Source organism: Diadema antillarum, unplaced genomic scaffold (genome assembly GCF_040938485.1).
Source record: "Diadema antillarum isolate AM-2024a unplaced genomic scaffold, OU_Dant_1.0 seq00000486_RagTag, whole genome shotgun sequence".
In the NCBI taxonomy this organism is placed as follows: domain Eukaryota; kingdom Metazoa; phylum Echinodermata; class Echinoidea; order Diadematoida; family Diadematidae; genus Diadema; species Diadema antillarum.
The window spans coordinates 502248-529710 of NW_027271449.1; the positions used below are offsets into that span (position 1 = coordinate 502248).

At 38.1% G+C, this 27463-nt stretch overlaps 1 protein-coding gene across 1 annotated transcript; it reads right to left on the reverse strand.

Moving 5' to 3' along the window:
- Nucleotides 1–14933: 14933 nt before the first annotated feature.
- LOC139733686 (growth arrest and DNA damage-inducible protein GADD45 alpha-like) lies at nt 14934–26754 on the reverse strand. Its single transcript, XM_071644499.1, has 5 exons — nt 26604–26754; nt 23381–23491; nt 22894–23014; nt 17118–17273; nt 14934–16120 (listed from the first exon to the last, which is right to left on the reverse strand). The coding sequence occupies exons 1-5, from the start codon at nt 26657–26659 to the stop codon at nt 16022–16024; spliced, it is 543 nt and encodes a 180-aa protein (XP_071500600.1). The 5' UTR covers nt 26660–26754; the 3' UTR covers nt 14934–16021.
- Nucleotides 26755–27463: the final 709 nt, after the last annotated feature.

The window sequence follows — 27463 nt, forward strand, 5'->3', positions numbered from 1 at the left end:
GCACATCCACAAACTCTTGAACAGTAAGACTGCACGTATGCGATGAGAGTAGTTTCACAAGTTGATATCAGGAAAACTGAAACTAGTTGGTAAGTCCTATAGATGTCTTTTATGTATACGCATTGCAAGTCCGACATAATAATTTGTCACTCAATAGAACGGAAGTTCTCTATAGCAATGTCTGGAGGTCTTGCATCACAAGTTCGAGGACATGATTTGTCACTCAACAGAACGGAAACGTAGACAGGAGCATCGACTATCAAGAAGATGAAAACTCCCATCATTGCCTAATTAGTTAGGACGGTAAGGCAAATTTTGGTAGCTCGCATTCGTCCCCAACGAGGAGCCTTGGAGAGTACAGTCAAAAAGTCACATTGATGATTACTTATCATCGTTTGGAGAAAGAACCAGAGAAAAACATGAAGATCTATCTCAAACCAGACATTTTTGGGGACCGATGCCAGGAATGTAGGAAAAGAAGAAGAAGAAGAAGAAGATGAAGAGGAAGAGGAAGAAGAAGAAGAAAAAGAAGAAGAAGAAGAAGAAGAAGAAGAAGAAGAAGAAGAAAAATAAGACGAATGAGATGCTGAAACAAAGATAAACAAACAAAGCAGAAAATGCACTTATAGTTACTAGTAGGAAAGATGGACATCACCTAAATGTGAGTGTACACTGCTTGGAGATCATGCGCAGCATAGGAAGAAGAACAGTTAAAACCTGTGTGGAAAGAACAAGAATTAATAATGCCATAATGGAACAAAAGTGCAAATTTACATCTTTATTTTTTTCTTTAACTGTGAATTTTTTGTAATCATACCTGTACTTTTCCTCTGCATGGCACAGATTTGCTGTTATGCTCTCTTCTTATAATATTATTTGCAATAACACCGAAATCTAATTGAAAAATTATTGTTTAATGCATACAGTTCGGTGCTCTGACATTAAGTTTTATCTAGGCTGATAGACGCTGAGATGCATGCGACCTATTATCTTCATAGCGTGTTTTGATATTCAACTAATGGTGACCATGCATTGTCTCCTTTGTCAACCTTCAAGTCCTTGTAGAACTCACAACAGAGAAGGAAAAAGACTTTTTTGAGTCGTCTGTCGATTAACCGATTAGCGATCTCGTGCGGAGCGGAGTATCACAGCTCGGCCCCTTCAAATTTCTATCAGCAAGAAATTTGGGGCGCCGCGAACTGCTCCACCCATTAGATTGGGCTATTATAGATCCCAGGAAACGGTCAGTTACAAAATAATCAATCGTTTACACACGGAGACAGCGTGGTCTGTCGCAACAAAAGGGAAAGCTCGTTTTGCGGTTGCACAGGTGCGTGAGCGGGAGTATGCGTCCTGAGTATACGCTCTTAAAAAGAAAAGGGTAAGGAGTAGAGCCCAACGTTATAGCAGGTGCGCGCTGGGTGTAACGAGATGGTCACGGACAAACCTGTCATGCCTGTTGACGGACGGGCTTGGGCATCATCAAAAATAGACAGGACTACTTGACACACACATTCGAATGTTATGCATTATTATCATTATCATTATTATTATCTATATGGAATTAATCTTGTAAAATTTGACAGCTTTAGGTGATGACGTCATCAAATGTCATACTTTTAAAGGCATATCTCATATACATGTACATTCTATTTCGGCTAGATTTCAGTATGTTGTAGCTTATTAATTTCTCTCTACACATTTTTTTTTTTCATTCGATGACGTCATCACTGTAGAAAAATTGAAACCTTGTTAAATTAAACCATTTTACGTATCTCAATGGCGGTCCATTTATTTTTTGAAGTGCCGATTGACTTAAGCTATACAGCCCACTTAATCCGCAGACAAATTTCTTCCAGATTTCATTAAGTTGTAGCTGATGTTCTTGAGGCTTTTGTATAAACGTGACTTTGCTAATTGACGGCATGTCGGGACTATGTATAACATTTGGATTTAATTTGTAACTCAGGCTTCAATTTACGGAGATTTTGTGGAGTATACTCAGTGTGTATAATTTATGGGCAGAACCTGTAGCTTATCGTGCGCAAGATGCCAAGTTAGAATATCATTCTGTTTTCTTGTATAACATGTATCAGAAATCGCATGGTCATATTGTCCCGATCACGAATTGAACGGATCACCTCTGTCAGTCTTGACAAATTTCTAAGAAAATTTTTCATTATCATTATTATCATCTTTACACAGAGGTTATTCCTGACAACCCGAGGCTTGCCCGACATAGCAGCAAACAATGTATACAGGATGGATTCCAGTTATTGAAGTTTGTTCATCAGGAACAGTCAAATGAAAAAAGCTTGTCACCGTGACCCCATGCAGGAAAGAAACAATCGTAAATTTGACTACATTCTATATACAGTAGCTGATGAAGTCTATTTGGTGTGAGCTGGTAACAGGACAGAAACAAAATAGAGGAATGTATTATGTCCTTTGCTGCAGAAATGTATGTTTTTGTGTGTGGAGGGAGGTATGTAGGCCCTATATATTTTCATGCCAATTTTCTTCCGTTCAGTTCCTATTAAAACAAATTTCGTTGTGAATGTTTTGGACATTTTTTTTCTTACCCCCATGACGCCGTCCTTTTGGAGAATCGGACAAATAGAATAATTGATCTTAAACAGAACGTCGCCGTATATAGGTGGGCGTTACTATGTTCAACTATAAATAGATAAGTTCGCCTGCGTGGTGGCTTTGAAAGTCGGAATCACAACAACTAATAGTTGGCGTCATTTATGCTCCACCCTCATTTGTCTGCGTAGCATATCGACAAACAAGCTTGTTAATCTCCAGGAGGTTTTCTCACGTCACCGAACAGACGTCGCGATGTCAAAGAATCGTCTGTACAGTTATGACACACGGATGACTGGATTTGTATATACGGACTATACTTCCTGCTCCTGTATGAAAACTATGCCCTTTTACAGGAAGGTCATGTTACAGTCGGGCAAACTTTTCTGCCGAGTCATTATGATAGGTTACAGTACTGTGCGATGACAGCGTTTCAAGCAAGTACATGTTAATATATGAACAAATGCATTGGTCTATTCAAATGATAATAATAATAAAATACCTCGATTCTTACAGCTCAAACAAGTCAAAAGTATTCATCCCCGTATTGGTGTGATCGTTTGGTTGTTGGGGGTTTCTTTTCCTGTAGTCGTCTCAATCAACTCGGCCATCCAAACTTATTAACATAATAAATTATTCATAAACACAATAAAGCATCGTATTATTTCCTCAAGTCCTCTAAACAAATTGAATACACCAGGGTTCAACATTTTACACGTAATGGTTATGCCCTATAACTATGACTGCACTCTTTTTCTTTCTTTTTAAAAAAAAACAACAACCCTCTTTGCTTTAAATTCAATACAATTCAATCTGGCATTTATTGCCATCCAACAAATATACACAGTTATTGTTTTATCATTTTGTAAGAAGTACTTAATAATATAAGGATCACGAAGTTTTAAGGGTTCGTAGAATATGAAAACAAAGTTAAAGGAAACCAAGCGAAAGGGAACGTGATTTATAGAGGAAATTCTTTCCACGCATATAGCAATGTTTATGATCAGCAAACATTTAGAGCGGCATCAGTTTAATTGTTTATTTGTGTGTTTTTTTGTGTGTTGTTGTTGCTTTACCTCATTGTCACAGTTGTTTCTCCCTTTATATTTTACCATACAAAAAATGCAAAAGCAATTGTGTATAAAGGAGATTAGTAAAAATCAATGACCGCGATAAGATTGGTATACTGTATTGATAAAATCTTCCTCAGCGGTTCCTCTATGATTATTCAGCTGTGTTCAGCAGTGTTCAGCCGACTCAACGTCATGTGTTGAATGTATCGATGAAGGACGAGTGAGCTATTCATAAAAGCAACGAACTTGGTGACTTCCGCGACGTTACTATACATGGCATGAAAAGAAATGTGGATCGAGGGGAAATGTGTATGGTTCTTCGCCCTATGCATGCAGTGACGTATTAATGAATTTCCGTTTGATTAAGGAAAACCATTAAACTGTTAAAGGCACAATAATCATTAAGTGATAACAGTGTTGACCGTAACGAGAACCCCCATGTTTTGCACTTATCACATTTGATTACTGAGCATGGTGATAGTTTTATAGTATACAAGATCATAGTCAATCCCTCGCCCCCATCCCATACAAAACGAAAATGTAGGCCTACATATTATTATGTATTATGATTTTCGATGATTGGCAATAAACTATGATTGAATTGAATTGAATTGAATTGAAGGAAATGGAAAATAATTATAAAAGTTAAAGAAAGGCAAGCAGTTAAGACACATATTATATGGAATCGTTGTTTCGGTGTCAGTGTTTGATGGTAGTTATATTTAATTTATGGAACGATAAACAATTATCAATGTGTCATTTGGCCCGCTGTTGTCTGCTCTTCGACATCACTACAAAGTTGAAAAAGAAGAAGGTTCATGTTTTCTTCTTTTACATGGAATGTAATTAGGAACTAATGCACTCTGTAAATGGGAAATCATATGACTTTTAAAAGATATTTTCAAAATTATTCGTTCCTCTTATATAGGCTTATATGCCTACATTTAGTTTAAAATCCAAGCTAATAAGAGAAACCTCTAATTTTTGGAAATTTTGAATATCTGATATCAATGCTATTCTGCGTTTGGACAGATTAATCTATCTAAACAACATTCAAATTGCTAAAACGAGATTAAAACCTAAACCTTTTATGTTCGTCGCAACAATAGGTTCTATACCAGGTAATCAACTCCCTCGCAAACTTGCTTTCATGGAATATTCCGACGCCGACAAGTAACAATGCATGCTATTATATTTCAGACAAAGGGGTGCTATTTTTAGACACAGGTGTGGAGTGTCATGACGTGAACATCAATTTCTGGGACTACAGTAAAAGAATGCACGTTTATATAGCAGTAGCCGCGCGACGTTTTTAAAGGGATGATATAGTTTTGGTTATAAGTCCTATGGCTATAAGCTTCAAGTTTCTGACTTTTCGATGTAATAAAAAACCTCTCATGAGTATGAGTATGAAAGAGCGTGTAATTCTAAGAGGAATCAAATGTCTATTTCATGAAAATTTGGTTTTGAAATGGCTGAGATATCCAGAAACAAAGTGGTCCTAATACAAGGTGGAACCCACCTTTTCTTAGGATTGCTTTGTTTTGTTTTGTTTTTTAATATCTCAGACATTTCAAAACCGATTTTCATCAAGTAAACTCTTAATTCCTCTTAAAATGGTATGCTCTGTAACATTCCATAAATGGTTTCGTATGATATAGTATCTCACAAAAAAAGGTAAAAGCTCAATCCTCATATCCATTGATACTTGTGTCATCCCTTTAAGACAGTCTGCGTGTGTGTGTGTGTGTGTGTGTGTGTGCGCGCGCGCGCGCGTGTGTAATGGGGGGGGGGGCGCTACGGACGGAGAGAGGTCAAGGGTCAATGATGATTATGCGTTTAAAACGCTTTTTACAATATAGGTCCTATTATGCTTTATTGAAATCAGAAAGCTAAAATAGTCGATATCATTCCTACAGACTTTGACATGCAGACTGAAGGTATATCAACAACATTTGGATAATTGAGCTTTCATTATTACTTTTTACTTACTGGTCAGTGGTGGTAGTTGGCAGATCACTTGCTTTTGCCGTTTTGTTGCTTTATCGTGATAACGTGCGTGACATGGGTCCCAACTTTTATTAGGACCACTCTGTTTCTGGATATCTCAGCCACTTCAAAACCACTTTCCATGAAATAGACATTTAATTCCTCTTGGAATTACATGGTCTTTCATATTCATAAGAGGTTTTTTATCATTATCTCACCGAAAAAGTCAGAAACTTGAAGCTAGATCTAAACCAAAACTATACCATCCCTTTAAGGTTCACTGCGGTGATGCTTTATTCTGTTTTGTCACGTTTCTGATTATGATATGCGTGTAGGTGTGTATGATGTGTCTGCATATAGGCCTACATGATTTGCGATTCGGAGACATTGAATTGTGACTAAGTGTGAAACATGCTGATAAGTGTTGACGTAAACAGCATGACACGATAATGTACATCACAAACACAGGCCCGTAGCCAGGGGGGGTGCGTCGGGTGCGTACGCACCCCCCCCCCCAAATTCTGAAAGGTCCACTTTTTCATAATAACGGTTTTTAGCAATTCTCAAGATAACAATCCAAATAAATATAAAGACACATTATATGCTACGTTAAGTAAATGTGGAAGAGTACGTTTAACAATGTTAAAAATAATTGTACGAAACCCATTTGTTGTATGAACCATCGGATCGTCCCCATGCACACAAACACAAATGTTATGTATCAATTTGTGCGAGCTATTATTATATTGGCACTGCATGCCATGGCCCTTGGCGCGTGTGACCGGTGTTTTTTTTTTTCCACTGGCCGCCCGAGTACGTGCGATTCGTGGATGACATTGAGGTTGACACTTGCATTTTTTCACAGGTACAGAGGTAAGTGGATGAAAATCTAATAGCCTCAAGTTTACATATATGATAAAAATTAAAGAAATTCCTCGAAATTACTATAATCGAAAACCTGAGACATTTTATATCTACGTCTCACAAAGATATAGTACATGTACATATAAGTACATGTTGGCATGATAATGCCTGGGGATAGATTATTATGTCAACTATTTTCCATTATGAATGCATGCTCCAATCAAATTGTGAAAAGGTGGTCATGAATTAGCATTTCTTACGAACGATCAGGAGAGACGAAACAAAATGAAAGGCCTGTCTTACTCCAGTTCTCTATTAGTTATACATTTTCTCATGTTGTGACAGTTCGATTGGTTCTCATTTTGAAGTGAGCCAAAACCTAAGAACATTCTCACTTATAATTTCCAAAGAGTATTATGCAGGCACGCAAACTCAATTTAGTTGTATTTCATTTAAATGTAATGGGTAAGAGGGTATGAGAGAGAATGCTGAGCTATGAAGTAAAATGGTAAAGTAAAAAGTTTGTCAGATAGTATTACAAAAGCCTGAATATTGCAAGAGCTCCGGAGTAAAAACAGTCAGGGAAAAACCCTATGTATGATAACATTGTGAGAGCGTTAGACTGCACTGTGACGCGTCGTTATTTGATTTACATTCTTTATTCATCTTTTTCATAAAAAACACAGGTAATGAGCCGGATTGGGTTAAAATTCTTACTTACAGCTTTGTAGAAGTCTGAGTCAACAGTATCACACAGTACTTCAAGACGTATTAGTACAAACGATTTCTTGAGCCTGCACCGTTTCAGGCTCTGTTCTGGATACGGCGGTAGAAACTCATTCTTTTTTGTTGTTTATTTTATCATTATTTACTAATCTCTTTTCTAACTTACAGGTAGCGGATTTCTTTGCAGGCCAAATTCGGAAATGTACTGTTGATTATTACTTATACATTTTCTCATGTTGTGACAGTTCTATTGGTTCTCATTTTAAAGTGAGCCAAAACCTAAGAACATTCTCACTTATAATTTCCAAAGAGTATTATGCAGGCACGCAAACTCAATTTAGTTGTATTTCATTTAAATGTACTGGGTAAGAGGGTATGAGAGAAAATGCTGAGCTATGAAGTAAAATGGTAAAGTAAAAAGTTTGTCAGATAGTATTACAAAAGCCTGAATATTGCAAGAGCTCCGGAGTAAAAACAGTCAGGGAAAAACCCTATGTATGATAACATTGTGAGAGCGTTAGACTGCACTGTGACGCGTCGTTATTTAATTTACATTCTTTATTCATCTTTTTCATAAAAAACACAGGTAATGAGCCGGATTGGGTTAAAATTCTTACTTACAGCTTTGTAGAAGTCTGAGTCAACAGTATCACACAGTACTTCAAGACGTATTAGTACAAACGATTTCTTGAGCCTGCACCGTTTCAGGCTCTGTTCTGGATACGGCGGTAGAAACTCATTCTTTTTTGTTGTTTATTTTATCATTATTTACTAATCTCTTTTCTAACTTACAGGTAGCGGATTTCTTTGCAGGCCAAATTCGGAAATGTACTGTTGATTATTACTTATACATTTTCTCATGTTGTGACAGTTCTATTGGTTCTCATTTTAAAGTGAGCCAAAACCTAAGAACATTCTCACTTATAATTTCCAAAGAGTATTATGCAGGCACGCAAACTCAATTTAGTTGTATTTCATTTAAATGTACTGGGTAAGAGGGTATGAGAGAAAATGCTGAGCTATGAAGTAAAATGGTAAAGTAAAAAGTTTGTCAGATAGTATTACAAAAGCCTGAATATTGCAAGAGCTCCGGAGTAAAAACAGTCAGGGAAAAACCCTATGTATGATAACATTGTGAGAGCGTTAGACTGCACTGTGACGCGTCGTTATTTAATTTACATTCTTTATTCATCTTTTTCATAAAAAACACAGGTAATGAGCCGGATTGGGTTAAAATTCTTACTTACAGCTTTGTAGAAGTCTGAGTCAACAGTATCACACAGTACTTCAAGACGTATTAGTACAAACGATTTCTTGAGCCTGCACCGTTTCAGGCTCTGTTCTGGATACGGCGGTAGAAACTCATTCTTTTTTGTTGTTTATTTTATCATTATTTACTAATCTCTTTTCTAACTTACAGGTAGCGGATTTCTTTGCAGGCCAAATTCGGAAATGTACTGTTGATTATTACTTATACATTTTCTCATGTTGTGACAGTTCTATTGGTTCTCATTTTAAAGTGAGCCAAAACCTAAGAACATTCTCACTTATAATTTCCAAAGAGTATTATGCAGGCACGCAAACTCAATTTAGTTGTATTTCATTTAAATGTACTGGGTAAGAGGGTATGAGAGAAAATGCTGAGCTATGAAGTAAAATGGTAAAGTAAAAAGTTTGTCAGATAGTATTACAAAAGCCTGAATATTGCAAGAGCTCCGGAGTAAAAACAGTCAGGGAAAAACCCTATGTATGATAACATTGTGAGAGCGTTAGACTGCATTGTGACGCGTCGTTATTTAATTTACATTCTTTATTCATCTTTTTCATAAAAAACATAGGTAATGAGCCGGATTGGGTTAAAATTCTTACTTACAGCTTTGTAGAAGTCTGAGTCAACAGTATCACACAGTACTTCAAGACGTATTAGTACAAACGATTTCTTGAGCCTGCACCGTTTCAGGCTCTGTTCTGGATACGGCGGTAGAAACTCATTCTTTTTTGTTGTTTATTTTATCATTATTTACTAATCTCTTTTCTAACTTACAGGTAGCGGATTTCTTTGCAGGCCAAATTCGGAAATGTACTGTTGATTATTACTTATACATTTTCTCATGTTGTGACAGTTCTATTGGTTCTCATTTTAAAGTGAGCCAAAACCTAAGAACATTCTCACTTATAATTTCCAAAGAGTATTATGCAGGCACGCAAACTCATTTTAGTTGTATTTCATTTAAATGTAATGGGTAAGAGGGTATGAGAGAGAATGGAAAGTGCTGAGCTATGAAGTAAAATGGTAAAGTAAAAAGTTTGTCAGATAGTATTACAAAAGAAACTCATTCTTTTTTGTTTGTTTATTTTATCATTATTTACTTATCTCTCTTCTAACTTAAAGGTAGTGGATCTCTTTGCAGCCCAAATTCGAAAATGCTTAGAGACAGCTAGTAACCAAATATGCTACTATAATTACTTTAATAAATAAGAAATAACCATTCCAGTATGTATCTTAGTGTGCACAGTAAGACAGATCAAATCAAATAGGATAACATCTGAGCACTAAGCCTGAGGTCTGAATTTGCACTCAACTTCTTCCAATGGCTAACGGATGTTTAATTTTTGAATTTCACTGACCTCCAAATTTCACAAAGAAAACCTTCTTAGCATGATGGTTAATATGACATTTGACTGATATTGGAGATGTTTGCGAATCGGATCTACTACCTTTAATATTATTAAATCTAAACTGATTATTTGAAAGTTCGGAAATGCTGGAAATATCCTACCACAAGGAGGCAAAATATAAATGGTTCACATTTACAATTCATTTTGTTTTAAAAATTTTCTTATTTATTTTCGTTTTTGACAAACTCGCATACCAACGGCTGATATACTGTATAGTAAAGTGAATGTTTCATCTTCCAAACAGCATCCAATGGGATGGAAAACTCCAACTGAAAGGTGGACACCGTGACCATACTCGCTAAAGAAAACGCGTAATAGGGGTCGTTTTTTCTCACGGATTAGATGGAAAGTGTGATGTACGAGCGTATATAATCAAAGGGTATCAAAAAGGCCGAAATTTGGGAAAATGGGATATTGTTCAATCATGATGAAGTACTTCTTTAGGGTGCAGGAAACATTTAAGGAATACTTGTTTTTAAGGCCCAAAAAAATCATATGATCATTACTCGTTTAGGGGCCATTTTGAAAGTCCATGCATGAGCATGGTGTCCACCTTTTAATTGTCGCTACCCCTCCCGGGACAGTATCAAAGGACCGTTTTGTTAATTAACGCAATCCCCCCTTCCTTTAAAAATCCTGGCTTCAGGCCTGCTAACGCGGGTATACAATAGAAAAAAAGTTAAAACAACACCAGGAAAATCACTATTCTCAATTTTGCGGCGCGCTACGCGCGCAGAGTCTCGAACACAATTAAACTTTGCAACTTCCTGGCAAAATGAGTTTTTACTATTTCCTAGATGAAATACCGTAACGCGATTGCATGCAACAGACAAAAATACAAATTTCCTCGATACTTTAAAACGTCATTAAAACAGTCAAAATTCACAATTTGCGGCGCGCTTCGCGCGCAAATTCTTATACAACTTTTGTAGTTCGGTCGTCCAAAGAATATATATATATATATATATATAATTGTGTGTGTGTGTGTGTGTGTGTGTGTGTCATCATTGGTATTAGTACCGAAGGTCCATTTTTTTAGTGACCGCACCCCCCCCCCCCCCTTGAAAAATCCTGGCTACGGGCCTGCAAACAGATGGAGGAAAGGCCCTCTAACACACCAGATTCGCGAAAGGACTTTCATGAATCTATCCGGATATGATAGGTCCAAGGTCCTGAAGAAAAATCGGTCGTCAAGAAATCTATTTGTGAAACATCCGCTTACACTGTCTGTGCCGGTGTTCGTGTTACTCTATAGTATTTCTTCTTCTTTTTTTTTCAAGTGAGATTGATGGTGGTTATAATTTGGCAGTAAATAGTGGATGTCATACTAAAAGGGAATGTTAACAACAGTAGCCGGACGAGCTAACTCCTGTTTTTTAGGTTGAGTAATCGCTTGAAATAACCTTCCTCTGACGTAAATGACAGCCTGTCATTGTTGTGTGAAATCACTGAACCGTTCACGGAGATAGGCGTTTGCTGTATTGTATTTTTATTATTCCCTTGGCATGGTTTCCCCGTCTATCTCCGCGATGCAGTTTGGTGAAAAAAAAAGCGGGATTGTAAACGTACGGAAGGACCATGCGTGATTACAAGGGCCATGACGTACATAATACGCAGCGGTAACATCCGATAATTACCTGCATTATTGTGACTAAGATAACAATGCCTATAATAGATCTCACTCCCTTTCATTTATCGTGTTCAGAGGTTAGGACGTCTCAATTCATCATCGTAGGCCTATACATAGTGTTGGCTAACTTTTGAGATGGAATCAGCTATCTTACGAGCAATTTGAAGAAAAAAAATCCGATCGATGCGTTATCTGTACGGGCGTATACAGAAAAACAAAGCAAAACTAAAAGGAATAACTAAAAAAGGGAATGAAACCCGAACACAGCGGTGGCTGCACCAAAACGACATTTCTCCATCGTCACTGATGTGTCCTATGATAATTGCTGAATTCCCTCAATTCACATATTGGGTTTCATTATCCTTTAAAGTGTATCTTTGGTCAAAAAATATTTTTTAATATGTGAATGAGATGTATTTTAGTAATCTGTTGCACCAACAATATAAATGAAGAAAAAGTATATTTTGATATAGAAAATAAGAACTAAATCATTGAACCTGAAAGGAAAGATTATCAACTTTCTTTTGTTCTTAGGAACCAGCAATGGATTAAGGAACCAGCAAGAGATTAGGCAGCCTGGGAACAATAGCAAAGTTATAGTCTTCTTTTCAGACCCATTGGCTTTAGTGGCATGTTTATAACTTTAAATGTATTTTTCTTTGCTAATATTGAACATTTTTTTTTTCTGATTCTTGGTGTAATAGGTTACTGAAATGCAGCTCTTACGCATATCAATATATATATATATATATATATCTTTCTTTTTTTTGGCCAAAGATACACTTTAAAGACTTCTAGCAATTCACAAGGGTAAAATGAATGATTTTAAGTCCTGATACAATATTCTTTTAAGTTTTTTAATACAATCTTGGGAACAAATACGGCAGACATTATATGGCAAAGATTGCTACGGGGAGAACTATATTGTGTATACTGTCTACATGAGGATGGCGAAAACATGCGGTAAAACAGCTGGGGGCCTAAACGCGATTGTACTATGCTCTTACCGTTTGTTTGTCTGTGTGTCTGCATTTGTCCTTCTGTTTGTTTGTATCTCACCCGTGCCCCATCACCACTCTACCAGTATGCGATCGCAATACGACCCATAGATTTAAACATTACTAGAGCAGAGCATGAAATGACCCTCTTAAAGGTGTTGTTTTATTATTGGGAGCAGTGATTTAAAAAATGTTCGAGTTATGACATGATATCTATGATATCTATGTGTGTATGTCAGTTTAAACTCGAAACATCCTACCATCTAAAAAGTTGGCAATAAAGCCTAAAATACAGTATAAGGAAATACATGTATTTTGAAGCACCAAGGCTGGGTTTTTGTTTTATAGATCTGCAAATATGGTAAATAATAATTATAACCCTATAATGGATGAACATAATCTGTGAATATTAATCAATTCGCTGAGTATGTCTATTGTCAATGTTTATACACTATACCAAACATGTAATTATTTTGACAACGTAACAGCGAACACTACATAAGAGTGTACACATAATTATACACTCACAAAGAAGCACATATTCCTCACGTGTACACACACACATAAAAGGTGATATTTCCTTATATAGGCTTTAAATATATAAATTTATATATATATATATATATATATATATATATATATATATATATATATATATATATACAATATATAGATATATACCTATGACAGTCTCGACAGCCCTTCTGTAGTGCAATGTTTGACGTGTCTAACAATTGTACATACAATGTGTATTTTTTTTTCTTTACGTATAAAGGACAGGATTTACTTTGTCTGTACATTCTTCAGTTTTACATCCATCAATATCTCTTCATGCTCAAATTATGTGCTCCATATATGCAACTCACTCCTTGCTGTCATGTCATGTCTCAACAGTTCAAACTCAGCATTCGTTGCTTTCTTGGACTTGAATGCAATTTAATTATCATGTATCACCAATCGTACACTCTTTCATCAAGTGTATCTAATTACATTGTTGTAAGCATACATGTGCAGTGTATAGGAAATAATGCCGGTGTGCCCTATATACACTAAGCTTAGTAGATCCTACTGAAGTTATTGCATTGATATCTACATGCACTCATAAAATAGCACTCTAACACTCACACACACATGCACACACGCACACACATACACGCAGAGAAAGACATCTCATCCAAGTACACACATAATAATTGGTCACATGGCTTCAAAAAATACATGTATACAAGTAATTCTCTTCATTTATTGATATAAATATTTTCCATTACATAGTAATAAAATTACATATATTATTAACAACACATACTTAAATTCACACACTAACTGAGCTTTTTAGTGCCAAGCTCCTACCTCAATTGACTGGCCATGTCTACACTCCAAGTAATAAATATATAATAATTTTAATTTATCTTTTAGAAGACGAATACCTGAATATTTGGATAAAACTCCAATACTTTTACATGTGTTATTCACAATGAGTTTATGTAGACTTAATGCAAATAAACTACACAGAGTTTAATATTTTAGGTGATTCAATTTCACATGTACAACATGTATTGTTTTAAGTATAAATCCAGAACAGATTCTGAATCAGTGAATGTTTTGAAGTAGTGCTCATATCTGCCACTCTATAGAACTTCACATATCACCCTGCAACACTCAGCTTACCATATTGACCAACTGTATCAAACAATTGTCAGAAAGTAAGGACATATTATGACTCATAATCAACGTTTCCAAAATATATTACTGTCACCTTCAATTCAAATGCACACTCATTTTTTTTTTTTATATTAATAAATCTAAAAATTTTCCCCCAAGAAATCATGTGTCAAGACAAGGTTATATTTTCTGTGACTTGAATTGATATCAAATATTTAGAGAAAAATTCCCGAAGATATGGAATCCATGGAAGCCCAATAACACTGATTTCTGAAATTCTCAAAACCAAAATATTCAAATTTGGTGAAGAAGTGATTGTATTTTCTTCATTGTATGCATATCATTTTCTACTCACTTCATAGAAATATAACTGTATTATCATTTAATCACATTAATTCACCTCTTTAACAAATCTTATCTCTCTTCATTTTTAATCAACAGAGCACAGATATACGAACCAATGTACAATGCACCCAAAATTCACAAACAAAACCACTCGCTGTAATTAACAGTGTAAATGTGTGAGACGTGTTGACCAAAGATTCATCAAAACGTCTAGATATCCTACAAGGATTTAAACTTGTGTGCTGTGATGTCGCTTCATGTGTCCACTATCAAATTTGCCTCCTGCTGGAATATCATCTGCTCATGAATATGTCTGAACATCTATTACACAGCCGTGACTCTCTGTACATATCTTTAATAGACAAAAGTAATTTGACGAATCACACAGTCATATATGAGCAACTATTCTTCAGCCTTAGAGCATTTTGTAGACACATCTAAACATCGAAGTGACCGAGCAGAGGGATGAAATCATAGGCAGAAATCCGTCCCACCTCCCCCTCGTCCCCTCATCTCATCTCGACTGATGTGGGATATCATACACGGCACCACTCATCTTTAACCCTCTATGTGCAACAATAATCACCTGTCCACAGGTATGTATGCGACATTTGTGCACATTTGACCCTTTGGTGCAGAAAGTGTTAAGGCCCTCTCTCACCAATGCCCATTCATTTGTGACACATTCTAGTATTCTGGTCTATCCTGTATCATTAGCAAGATGTTTCAGAAATATTGGCCACAAGAGATCTTATTTCTTTTCTTCTTTTTTTTTTTTGCTTTTTTCCCTTTGTTGGAGTTAAGAGGTGAGCTGTACAGATGATTCCATTTGATATTCTTCACCTTATATATTCACATGACTAACTCGTAAGTAGTAAATGCATTTTTTGTTTGTTCCTGTACATTTGTCTTTTGTATTTTTTTTCTTTTTTTGTTTGAGCATATTCCTTTCCCATGACAATTAACAAACCTTTGGCAAAGTAGGTCTTATATTCTGCTTACACATCTTACTGTGACTTGAAATGAATGGTATTGAATTCAATAAGCTTCTATTTCTTTCCTCCTTTGATCGTTTCATTCATGTCTTGCAACATACAGATGTAGTCTTGTGGAATGTCACATGATGCAGTAGGACCAACTTTGTGGGAAAGTCCTTCCCCGACTGTATGTGCCGACGCTTCTTCATTGTCCATCCAAAGCACAGCTCAGGTACTGGCATACTGTTCGTTTAAGTCTTACAGATCTACAGATCTTCCTACAAAAGAGTTCGTTCACCTCTGTCATGACCCCCACTTGACCTCGGTACAAGGAACGGCCATCATTCAGATATAGCTGATGCATGACCTGCAGTTATGTACAGTATTTTAGCAGTACTCTTGCCACCGATGCATCAAGCCATAAATAGGTCATTGAACTCCACCTCTCCCAGTCTGTGGGTTGACCTGCTGACTTGTCACCATGACGACACTTCAAGTTGCCAGGGTGATGTGCGGGAAGGTTTCGGCTTCAGACAGGTGCATGTAATGGGCTAGGAGTGTGTGGCAAGCAGCATCCATCTTTGCTGGAACCTGCACATTTGAAGAAATAAAACAGGCAGTACACAAGTTAAAGAAAAATATTCAGTCAAAGAATATGATATATCTGGTATATATAAGAACTTTTGTGAATCTGATGTTTTCTACCAAAAGAATCTCTCTCCCCGACCCTGTGCAAGATATATCATTACTCTTCATTTATTACTAATGATGGACTCTGCACAGATTTCATGAAGCAAATGACTTGCTATGTAGCAATATTGCTATCAGGAGGTAAAAAAAAAAACCCCAAAAGAACAAAAATCATCTTGTTATCTTGCCTAAACTTCATAAGCAGCTTACAAATTCTGCACAAGTTGCATTATTCCCTTTGAGGGTTGTACTCCTGACAATCAGGAGACAAGGCATCAGGACTTTCCCATCATCATAGGTTGGCCACAATCTAATTTACCACTTCCCACATGTCCTTGGCAGAGCTGCTGTGTCAATGACATTGCTGCACAATGCTCCACACAGATTAATTACGTTGAAGGCTTTCCTCTCTTCCATTGCTTCAATTAACAAACACGGTTCCACATGACCAGATTTTCGGTTCTTCCACAGATAAATTAGCATTTCGCCTAAAAGCCTGTTATTCTCCCTTCCCCTCACTCCTTTGAGTACAGTATATTTTCCACGAAGTAGACTGCCATCAAGCATAAAAAGCATTCATCAAATTTGCTGCATGGAAAAAAAGCCTTCAAGGCCTGTTCACAACACCTATGAAAACATCATGACGTACTCACAGCAACGTCACACTATTTAGTGGTCTACATGTACAAGTGCTCAAAGTTTTCTGGTTGATTTTATCTTGTTTTGTCGTAACTTAGGTTAAAAAATCATTAATGTTATTCTCATTCACATGCCTTCAAATGCAACACATGTTTTATTCTGTATGACACATGACACAGCCTTATATATGCAAATTGTCCCTGTGTTTCTCCTCTGAAGTGCACTGAACTGAAAGTTTGTCAAACTCTCACATTCTTACCTCGACTAGGATGCAGGAGAAGTCCTCCGACTGGTGTCGCCATGGCGATGGCTCCAGTGATTGTGACTCTGGGAGTTCTGCGTCCTCCTCCGCCTCCTCATCGGATGTCAAGGGAACATCCGCACACAGCTGTCTAAGGGCTTCTGTGTCTCCCACCTACAATGATAACCAAAGAACAAAAAGAGTTTCATAGAGTATAAATTCCTTTTGAAAAACAAAATGCTACAAATCAAATGCTCATGAGTCATAATAATATAACAACAAAATTAGTGTATTTCTTATATACTGCAGGATACTGCAGTATTTTTACTGTTTTCTTAATATAGCATGCATTATGAGGACATGGATGAAACGTCTGTGGTGTATATCTCTTCTGTTCCATCCCTACAACAAGGGAATTTCCTTGGCACTCCAGTAACTGGCACAAGTAATTACTGTACATTGATAAGCATCCTAAAAAGAAATACCAACAACAAAAAAGGCCAATAGGAATCTAAAGACAGGTTTTCCCCAAAAAAGACACATTCTGCAAACAATCTGTAGCAGTGACATCAATCAGAAGAAATGCTGGTACCATACAAAACTCGACAATCTTACTGCTGGCAGCATGCAGCAGCAGCAGTGACTTATAAGCCTGCAAAGTCCAGCATACAAATTACAATGGCAAGGAAAATTGGGATGAGTTACAATGATTCCAGGGATTTCATATGTCACCTGGTAATTTGAGGGGTCGCATAACAGGAACTTGGGATAGCAAATACCAGAGCATATCTCACAAATGGAAATGCCACCTTGATATCAGCAGACCAATCTGTGAAATCCAATATGACCTACTGACACTTCAAAAGTGACTGGTAGAGAGCAGGGGCTGTCCCACTTCAGCGTTTTGTTTTTGTTTCTGTGCTGTATAATGTTTTCTTTTAAGAGCTGTGTTTTTCTCCTTTTTTGTGATTTTAATATACAAAAACATGGCACACTGGAAGGTGCCTGACCAAGTCTGAACCTAGAAATGTTGATGTTTTTCCTGGGCACTAAGAAAGAAGAGTCCACATTTCCTGACAAAGTATAAGAGGTCAACCCTGGAAGGAGAACCTCAATGCAACTCCTCCCAGAACAAAACATAAAGGCCACTCCATAAACACAATCTGCTCTGCCTAGCGCTGGTGTCTGTGGCATGCAGTGACAGTTCCCTTTTCCACGAAAAACGCCTCCCGCCTAGAGATCCACTAGCTGGCAACGGCAATTCAATTTCCAGCTCATATTCAGAATGATAATACATGTATATTGTATAGCTGCACGATGCAGTCATGTGACTTTAGCAGCACTCAGCCATACCCAATAAAAAGTAGTCTGATCATACAGACCTCAATCTCCAATATCACACCACAGAGTATCATATCACAGCAATAAATTAGGCCAAAGTGGAATAATACTTTGCTAAAATCTACTCTTTATTCCGCAAAAAGTGGCCAACATGTGGTGAACAATATAATGAATAAAGTAAATGATATCCATTCACTTTCACAAACATTATGAAGATTTTAACAATTGCTCATGCATTTTTGAGAATTTGGGTCTGGTTACATAAAAACTACCAAACAGCCATCCCTACGGCATAGCGTTGTATGGCACGCTTCCAGGAACAGGCCAATCGTAAGAGGCAAAGAGTACTGTAGTCTTGTATTCGAGGTGACTCATCATCACGAGGCTCATGTAGAGCTCATTAGTTGTAAAATTTTCTTCTGAAGACAAATGTAATAGCCATCAGATGGTAAACAGAATTGCAGAAGAACAGTGATATTGATATACATTCAATAGCAGCCTGGTAGCATGATTGGTTTACATAGAAAGTTGACAAAGTTGACTTACGCAGAAAATATCTTTGAACCTTCTCGGTACTAAAGCGGAGTACATAGCATCTCTTTCTTCTCTCCCCTCCCTCCCCCCCCCCCCCTTCCCTTCAAGGAAGAAATCAAGCTGTTTGACCTCATGAAATGAGAGCTACTCAGACACCCAGAAATTGGGAAGATGATGCGGAATACAAGTTGGTTCCCGGGAGCCACACTCTATCTCTATTCACTCAGTGAGGTCATTGCCAAAAATGCTTTCTTAGAAGTGTATTACACACAATTGCTTAGTTTTATTAGTTTATTTTTCTTTTCTTTTTTCCTTCTGCCTACTGATGTCAGTAACTCCCCCAGAAGCAAGAAGGTCATACTGGGGTCATTGTCTCTAGTTATACCTCCAGGACCAAACTTGTCATTGTACACCTACAGTGCAGTTGAATAATCATGTGAATTTGCCCAATGATCTATACAGTGCATTATATAGTGTAGGTGCTCTTAGGTCTAATTCTTTGTACTACATTGTACTATCATGCAAATGCAATCGTGTAAGTAAACATTGTGCTAAAGCTGCCTTCTGACAGTGGTTCTTTTACAGCACAGAGCCCACTTCCAAGAAACATCAGAGCATTCCCTGTACTAGGCGGATTGAGAAGGCCAGGCGAGGTCGTTTCAGGATAACTGAACGATCAATAAGAACCCTCAACAAAGGATTGATATCTTACAGGCAGAACAGAGCAAGAGATTGAAACCCACATTGTGTTCCACCCTACAGGATTCACTGGATACAGCTAGGGTAACAGGTGAATCTAGGGGCAAAGTTCTTTGTTCTCTCGATGAACTGTGGGAGCGTTCTTTCCCTCGCTGCATGCTCTCTATTGGATGCTAACACAGTGGACTCTTTGCAACCAAACAATACACAATGAACAAAGGCTGGAACATGTAGGCCCTACATTCCTGTACACTGCCAACAAAGACATTCACAAAATCATCTTGGACAAAGCACCACAAAGAACGGGGTGAAAATAGATTTACCGCAGGACAAAGGAGGTACGAATACACAACGGTCGATTTTCAACAGTTGAAAATGAAAGTAGGCAAATACACAGTGTTCACCCTCTAACACTGCACCATCACAATAATCTTTGCAGAGAAGGAAGAACAGAGAATGCCTATTTGCATTCACAAATTGCAAAGATGAGGAGCCTTGATTTACATTCCAATACTTGCCTATGGCTTCTGCCTGACAAAGAGCCATTTAAAAAATAAGAGTCTTACAAGAACACACGCAAAATTCAAAACTGCACTCAATGGAACAAGGAGATAAACCAACTCTTCAGACTGATAAAGGCACACAGTCTCATTCTCTAAAATACAGTAAGAAGTGTGAATACAATGGCACAGTCTCCCCTGATTGCATTGAATTGTGAAGAAATACAGACACTAGTTATTGAGAGACAAAGACATTCCTATACACAGCACGATATGACAGAGGGCAACTAGACAAAGGCATTCCAAAAGTACCCATCCAGCAATAGCACACAGATTACACCTATAGGTGTATAGAGTAGTATGGTGCTGCTTTGCTACCCCAGCAGCTCTGTCAACCTATCTTTGCTTCACTTGAAATGGGCAAATTTGTAAACTGTTATCAAATCCATGTTCCATGTTGTTTTTTGTCTGCCACAAAGTACCTCTAAATAATTCATTATCCAATGAAATGTCTCTTTCCAGTACAATTTAACACTTGGAATCCACATTGTGGTCAATGACTGTTGCTACAATGTACAAAATGTTGGATTAGCACCGCAGCTACTAAACAAATTCAATTCAACCTTTTCTTTTTACCCAAACTGCAATGAAGGATGCGTTTGAAAAGGAGAAAGAAGAAGGTGTAAACTTTTGCAAAACAAAACAAACAAGTGGCAGGTTGTGTAGTTAGCAGAAGTAATTTAAATGGCATCTGTGAAAGCCTTTTTCACCTTGATGACAATGTATCAAGGTATAAACAACTTCGCCCTACATGACCCCCATGCATGTCATACATAGTACATTAAACCAGAGAGAATCTAAACCCATGCATGAATATTGTTTATCTGGGCACATAGTACAATGCAAGATGCAAGGCTAATCTCCCCTCCATGAAGGACACTGCACATGATTGAAGAAGGACTCACAAACTACAATAATTGTATCATGCCAAGTATTGAAGGAAACTGCATAGATTTACACCTTTTCTTTCATGGGAGAAAATGAGCCAAACATGAGAGTTCTACAGTAGTTGCAATAACACCCACTCTCTACTGTGGAAGCCCTCTGTTGCTGAGTTGTCTAAACCTTGACCATGATATAATGGCCCATATGCACTGTGCAAGGTACACCCTGGTACCGGTAAACAAGCTATCACTACACACAAAGAGAGAGAGAGAGAGAGAGAGAGAGAGAGAGGGAGAGAGATAGAGGAGTACCTAAACAAACACTGGCACACATTTATATCTTACCCTTCAATTACTATTTGATCTTATCTCATAACAACTTGCTGATTTTGGTCAATACTTCTTTATTTGGAACTGCCAAAGGGGAAAAAAAGTTGCTATATACTGCATGTAAACTGCACTTTTCTATCTGCTACATCTATGGGGTATCAAGGAAGTTCACTACATTGTTAGAAGGCATTGGCCTCGCTCATATGCAAATCAGGGGGTTTCCTGGTAGTGCCAAGGTAGCTGGGCTTTTGTTGCACTCCACCCGGTTGAGAAATCTTCCATGTCATGTGATAGGGGCAGGCAGGTCATGTGAGTGTCTTTGTTACACAGCTTGACTCTAAGCCAAGTGATTTGCGTACAGTTTCCATGCCCAGACAGTACAGCCTCGGTTCACATAGTTGTGCAAATAGCACTAGCAAATGTAAAGAAGTTAAATATAATACACCTTGACATATATTTCTAAAGAATTTTTCATGATGCATTGTATGGTTCCAGACTTTGTAAAAGACCACTACCCACATATATGACAAACATAAAGAGGGGGGAAAAAAAAACCTAACCAAGCAATAGCACACTACCTCTTGGCTTGGCAATGGAAACGACATAGCTATACAGTGGCATCTTATATATGATGCATTGAAAACAGATTCTCTTTTGCATTATGCAACAAACATATTCTTTTTCAATATAAAAAGAAAGCCACTCTGCAGTTTATTCTGCACAAAACAAGACAATCTATTGTCATCATAATTATCAGTGCCAGTGAAAAGTGCAGTGACACGTCGGACACCATGACCGAACCCTGTCAATATCCTTTGAAACATTGACGCACTCGCCGACTTTCACAAGGCAAAGGAAAGGAAGTGACAAATTTGCTACGACAGCAAGGCGGCTTCTTCTATCCGAAACAACAAGTGTTCAAAACAAGTCTCACTTCCAGTCGGCTAATCAACCCTATCTCCGCAATGAGACTATCCCGAGCGACACAAACAGCCGTGATTTCTGGTTAATTCTGAAGGAAATGACACCCTCTAATATCTGTTTGTCACTTTGCCTACGCTGAGTGCAGATAGACTGCCCGTAATGTAATTTTGCCATGTCATTGGCCATGGCTTTGCTAGTCAAACCTTTCAGCATAATTAGGGCATGGTACGCATACACACTGTAGTGTACACACAGAGGCACATTGCTGGACACTTCATGAAATCTTCCATTTCCCATTTCTTATCTTTAAATCAGTTTCTCTTTGTTTTAAATGTCTTTTTTTTTGTTTCTGTTTAGACCAAATAAAACAAGAAATACATAGGGCCTATAGATTATTTAGCTCTCCTTTGGGTTTAATTGCGACAACAATCAACCAAAGCACCAATCGAATAATACATGTACATGGATGGAAACAGCAAGAGTGTTTTTGCACTGTGTGTAGATAGAAGAAAGGACACTTACCTTCAGCAGTTTTATCTGGTTTTCCCAGCAAAAAGCCTCCATCAGGGCGAAGTGGAGTTGGAGAGGAACATTTTCCATGCATAGATCGGCATGTATGCACAGCATAACTCTCTCTGGATCCCTGTTTTATAAAGGGAAAGGATGAGAAAAAATAGAATACATTACTGTAAAATGTTTTAAGCTCAGTTCAACACCATAGGCATCAATTGACAGACATGAAGTCGTAGTAGTGTACAAAGATGACAAAACTCTTGCTCTCTTCCCTCTTTGAACTGTTGGCTGTATGGTTTCCAACAACAATATGATTATTCTCATAACAACTTTGCTTTAAAGTCATTTTGATGATAAAACTATCCCCAAATCCATGTCATGTGTATTTATATGAATGGGTACAGAAATTAAAATCACGATATAAATGTGTATAACATATCGACAACAATGGTACATATTTATGACAGCAATGATAAGATCATATCTTGATACTCACACATCTAGTTTCTTTGCTGCTTGATAGACTCCACACGTGAGTCTGTTCTCTGTCTTTGCGCGGATGAGGACGTCTCGCAATGCGATCCCTGCCTCCAGGGCAGTCTCTGCACTGTAATTAAAAGAGGAAAAACATAGAAAAACATTAAAATACAGGGTGCTTTATGTTTGTAGAACTCCATAGATTGCAATGTCATATCCCAATCCATGAGTGCAGTGAGAAACAAATTTAGGAAGAAATTTCTATTGCCACATTCCAGTTTCTGAACATGCATCAACACATCATTTCACTTGTTTTGAAGTTGACATATCCCCCCACTCCCTGTGTGACTGCAAACCCAACTTTTGATATCATTGTTTACAAACTTTGTCATTTACATTGTAACTGTTGAGAATGCATGTTACACTATAGGCCCTTACATGGTAACATTACTTTACAAGTGTAATTTGTCTGCACATGCGTTGTGTACTATTACAGTCGAATGCTGCATCCTGACATCATCCTTATACTGCTGCTTATGGCACTTACTGGATACAATTCCATCATATTTACATATGTACAATCAGTTCAAGTGCTAGCATTTAATAAAGGGTAGATTGAACTTTGGACCAGCTCCACTTCAATGACGTATATATGTACGCGATATAATCAATTAATTTTTCAGATGTACATACGTCCGTTGCAGTTTCAATTCCTTTGTGCATATCAAATCTGTTAATCATTACTGGTGTTTGGTACTTCACACTTTTATACGCTTGCACAACTCAATACATAAGAGCACTTGGAAATGTAATGATTTGATACTCATAGAATTCATACACGAAAGATTTTGGTGTGGTATGAGCTGTCTGTATGAGAGAGAGACAGACATATATCAGGGAAATATATGAAAAGAAAGACAAAGAGATATAGACAGGAAGAGAGAGAGAGGGAGTGACCAGTGTGAGATACGGGCAAGCAGGGAGAGAGAATGCTTAGTGACTTTGCAGATATATGCAGACATTGTCCCTATTCCTACTTCCTGAGGCATAGGTCTACTTCCTGTGTGAAATTGAAACTTTGCATGTTTGTAAGCCTTCAATCACGAGGAATACCCTTATATGGATGAACCTGCTAACACATAGTGAAGATTACAGAGAACTGCATCCGCCACGGAAGGAATTCCAGGGTTCATTCATTCTGTACACCCTCCGAAAGTACAACAGGTACTTATAAGTGGGCCAATTGGTATTCCTTAAAAGGACTTTGGCATTAATATCCTTGTCATGAATATTCATGAGGCACAATATAGGGCCCTAGGCTATAGTCCATTTGAGGCACTATGGGGATCAACTCACAGCATTGTTCAGTCATCCTTTTCATGTTGTGATAGTGTGAGTATTAAACAAACTTGGATTGCATGCAATCACCCATGACCTAGTATGTTTCATGGAGACTAATATATACTGCTTCATTTCACTGATTGGAGATTCTAAATCCAGAGACTCCAACCCAAAGCACCTTCTGATCTGGAGATTCTCCCACCTGAAACCCCTATCAAACGGGAGACTCCAACTTGGTGCGAAGCGCGAAGTTCCTAGGGTTGTAGGCCTAGATGCTCTCTGGTGCTATCTAAGGTTTACTTTCTCAACATACAGTATGATAGAAATAAGTAAGAAATCCTTTCCAACGGGAGACAAAGAGCCAGGGCGCACGGGAGAAACTAAATCTCAAGCGGGAGAACGGGAGATTTTGCAAAAAGGGGTTTTTGGCGGGAGATCTCCCATCGAAAACGAGAGTTGGAGTCTCTGTAAATCCTCTTTTTTTTTTTAAACCTTTAAAGATCTTGCACTCAAGATAGACATCAGTTTTCAGTGGATGATGCTGAGATTCCAAACAAAGTTCAGTGATCATATAATGGTAACCATATATAATAATGAAGTCAAATATTGAGAATCACAGAAATTTATGACTCTGAAACTTGAGTAGCACAAGTCATCAATGTCAATGACATAACAATCAATTGGATAACTACATAAATTGCAAAAGAAATCTCTTGTCTATATAGAATGTCAGACAATCTACTCTATTTAAAAAAAAGCAACCTCATGTCCATGATTTATCAATATGACATTAAGCTCAACTCCCATGGCAGCATATTCCTATCAACCATCCCACAAAAAGTCAAACTTTAAATCTAATGAACAATTTCAAAATTAAAGACCAATAGGCCCTAGACTATTCAATGTCTGGTGGACAATTGACAGCTACTTTGGATACAACAAATAACATGACAAAACTGTGTAGGCCTACACATTGACAAGACAGCTATTTTGTCTTTGAGGTGCTCTGCTGGATAAGGGTGCCCACCATGAGAATAGTAATCTGCGTTGGTTGAAATTATCCAGTGTATCAATAAAAGAGATAGCTCTAGGTCTATATTTTCTCTCCTTGAAGCGATTTCCGCGGAGATCTGAGTTAACCACATAGCAAGACAAAAGCTTGATGTTTGAATTGAACCGAAAGCGGAATGCGAAGAATGTGGACTGGCAGGCATGCGGTTGTGTGCGGAAGGGGTGGAGGCAAAAAGGAAAGAATTTATCTGTGTGTGGACTTTGAAATTTCTAACAAACGGTAACCAGCACTTCCGACTGGAGCTATAATAAATACTTCCTACCGGTCACATACGCGCTATCCAACCAGTCAGTACTGGTTTTTAGGCGACAGCATCAACCAGCCAGGTGAGCCCCCACCAAGCAAGGACTGGCTGCCCCCCCCCCCCCCCTTTTTTTTTTTTGGCGCTTGGTGACTATTTGGGATCATATACCGGTATACCAATATTATAATCCTTTCCTGATAGCAAAATATTTCGCGTAAGCCTCCACCACTCCATGAAACAAAACTTGTACGAACATTCAATAAGTAATAATAATAACAATTAAAACAAAACAGAACAGAACAATGCGCTGGCTGGGTGACTAGTGACGAGAAGGCCTGGGTATTTTGGTTGGTCAAGAAGAGAATATAACTGCGCGAAATTTCATGGGCATGACGCAATACCCGCTCGAGTGTTGATCAGCATTCACCGGCCGCACACGGTCGTGTAGCGGGGCCGGGGGATACCAAGCATGTGACTCACACGTTCTGCGGCACCACGCACAGGTGCATTCTCAACTAATGACACATTGATTTTAAAAACGGCAGACAATTTAGACGACATTTGCTCAAACTACATCGTACTTACCCCATGCATTCACTGCAACCCTCACTGAATGTAATCTCCATTTCACCAAGCGTCATTTTCAGAGATGGCTAATAATCTATCCGTACGAAAAGAATTATCTTGACGGAGGTGTTCACTTCGGTCTACTCTCAACAGCGAGTTGGCGTGTAATGAATTGTTGAAAGAATTCACGTGAATTTTGTGCTAGCGCGCGATCAATCGCATAGGCTCTTGTGTCGACAACGTACGGCGCGCGCCGTGCGTGAAGCAACGTGTCCCAAACGTTTCCAGTATGCCGTGGAATCAATGACGTGTACCAGTACGTGTCGGATCTTGCTAGAGCGTATTGTAGGGAGGGGGAGGGGTGTAGCCAGAATCGCCGGGGATTTCCCTCCAAGTCGGTTTTGCTCGTCCAATCATAGCAAGAGTCCAACTTTATGAATATTGATTAGGGTGGTATACTTTTGTTCATTGGCTAAGGAACCCGATTCAGTCAGAATCGTCCACCGTAATTCTAGGTTCTTCCAGTTCATGGTTGGTTGAGGGACTGTCCAAATGCTGTTACTCGGCAATATAAAATTGTCGATTCATCCTGAGCTGTAAGGATTCCAGCGAGTTATGAAGCTCGGTTGCAGAGACTAGTCGGATGGGTGGGGGGGGGGGGGGGGGGGGGGAGGAGGAGGGGGACCTTGTTGCCCTCTCTGCCGTATAGACTCTCCTCACTGTGATGGCTTAGAAAAAATAATCATGGTTTTATTACAAAAATATTACGGAAAATTTCCTTGAAGGTAAATGTGCTTCACTGCCGTCACATGGCCAAAGGGTGTATCTGAACTCCGCGCTAGCAGGAACAAAATCGAGACCAATGTTGTTGTTGTTTT

Bases quoted from the DNA above. Each gene is read 5' to 3' on its own strand.
- LOC139733686 (XM_071644499.1), bottom strand. From the start codon at position 26,659: ATGACGCTTGGTGAAATGGAGATTACATTCAGTGAGGGTTGCAGTGAA. The intron at 23,492-26,603 runs GTAAGTACGATG...TTTTAATTACAG, and splicing joins GGTTGCAGTGAATGCATGGG to TGCAGAGACTGCCCTGGAGG. The intron at 16,121-17,117 runs GTAAGAATGTGA...TCAAATGTGCAG, and splicing joins TCTCCTGCATCCTAGTCGAG to GTTCCAGCAAAGATGGATGC.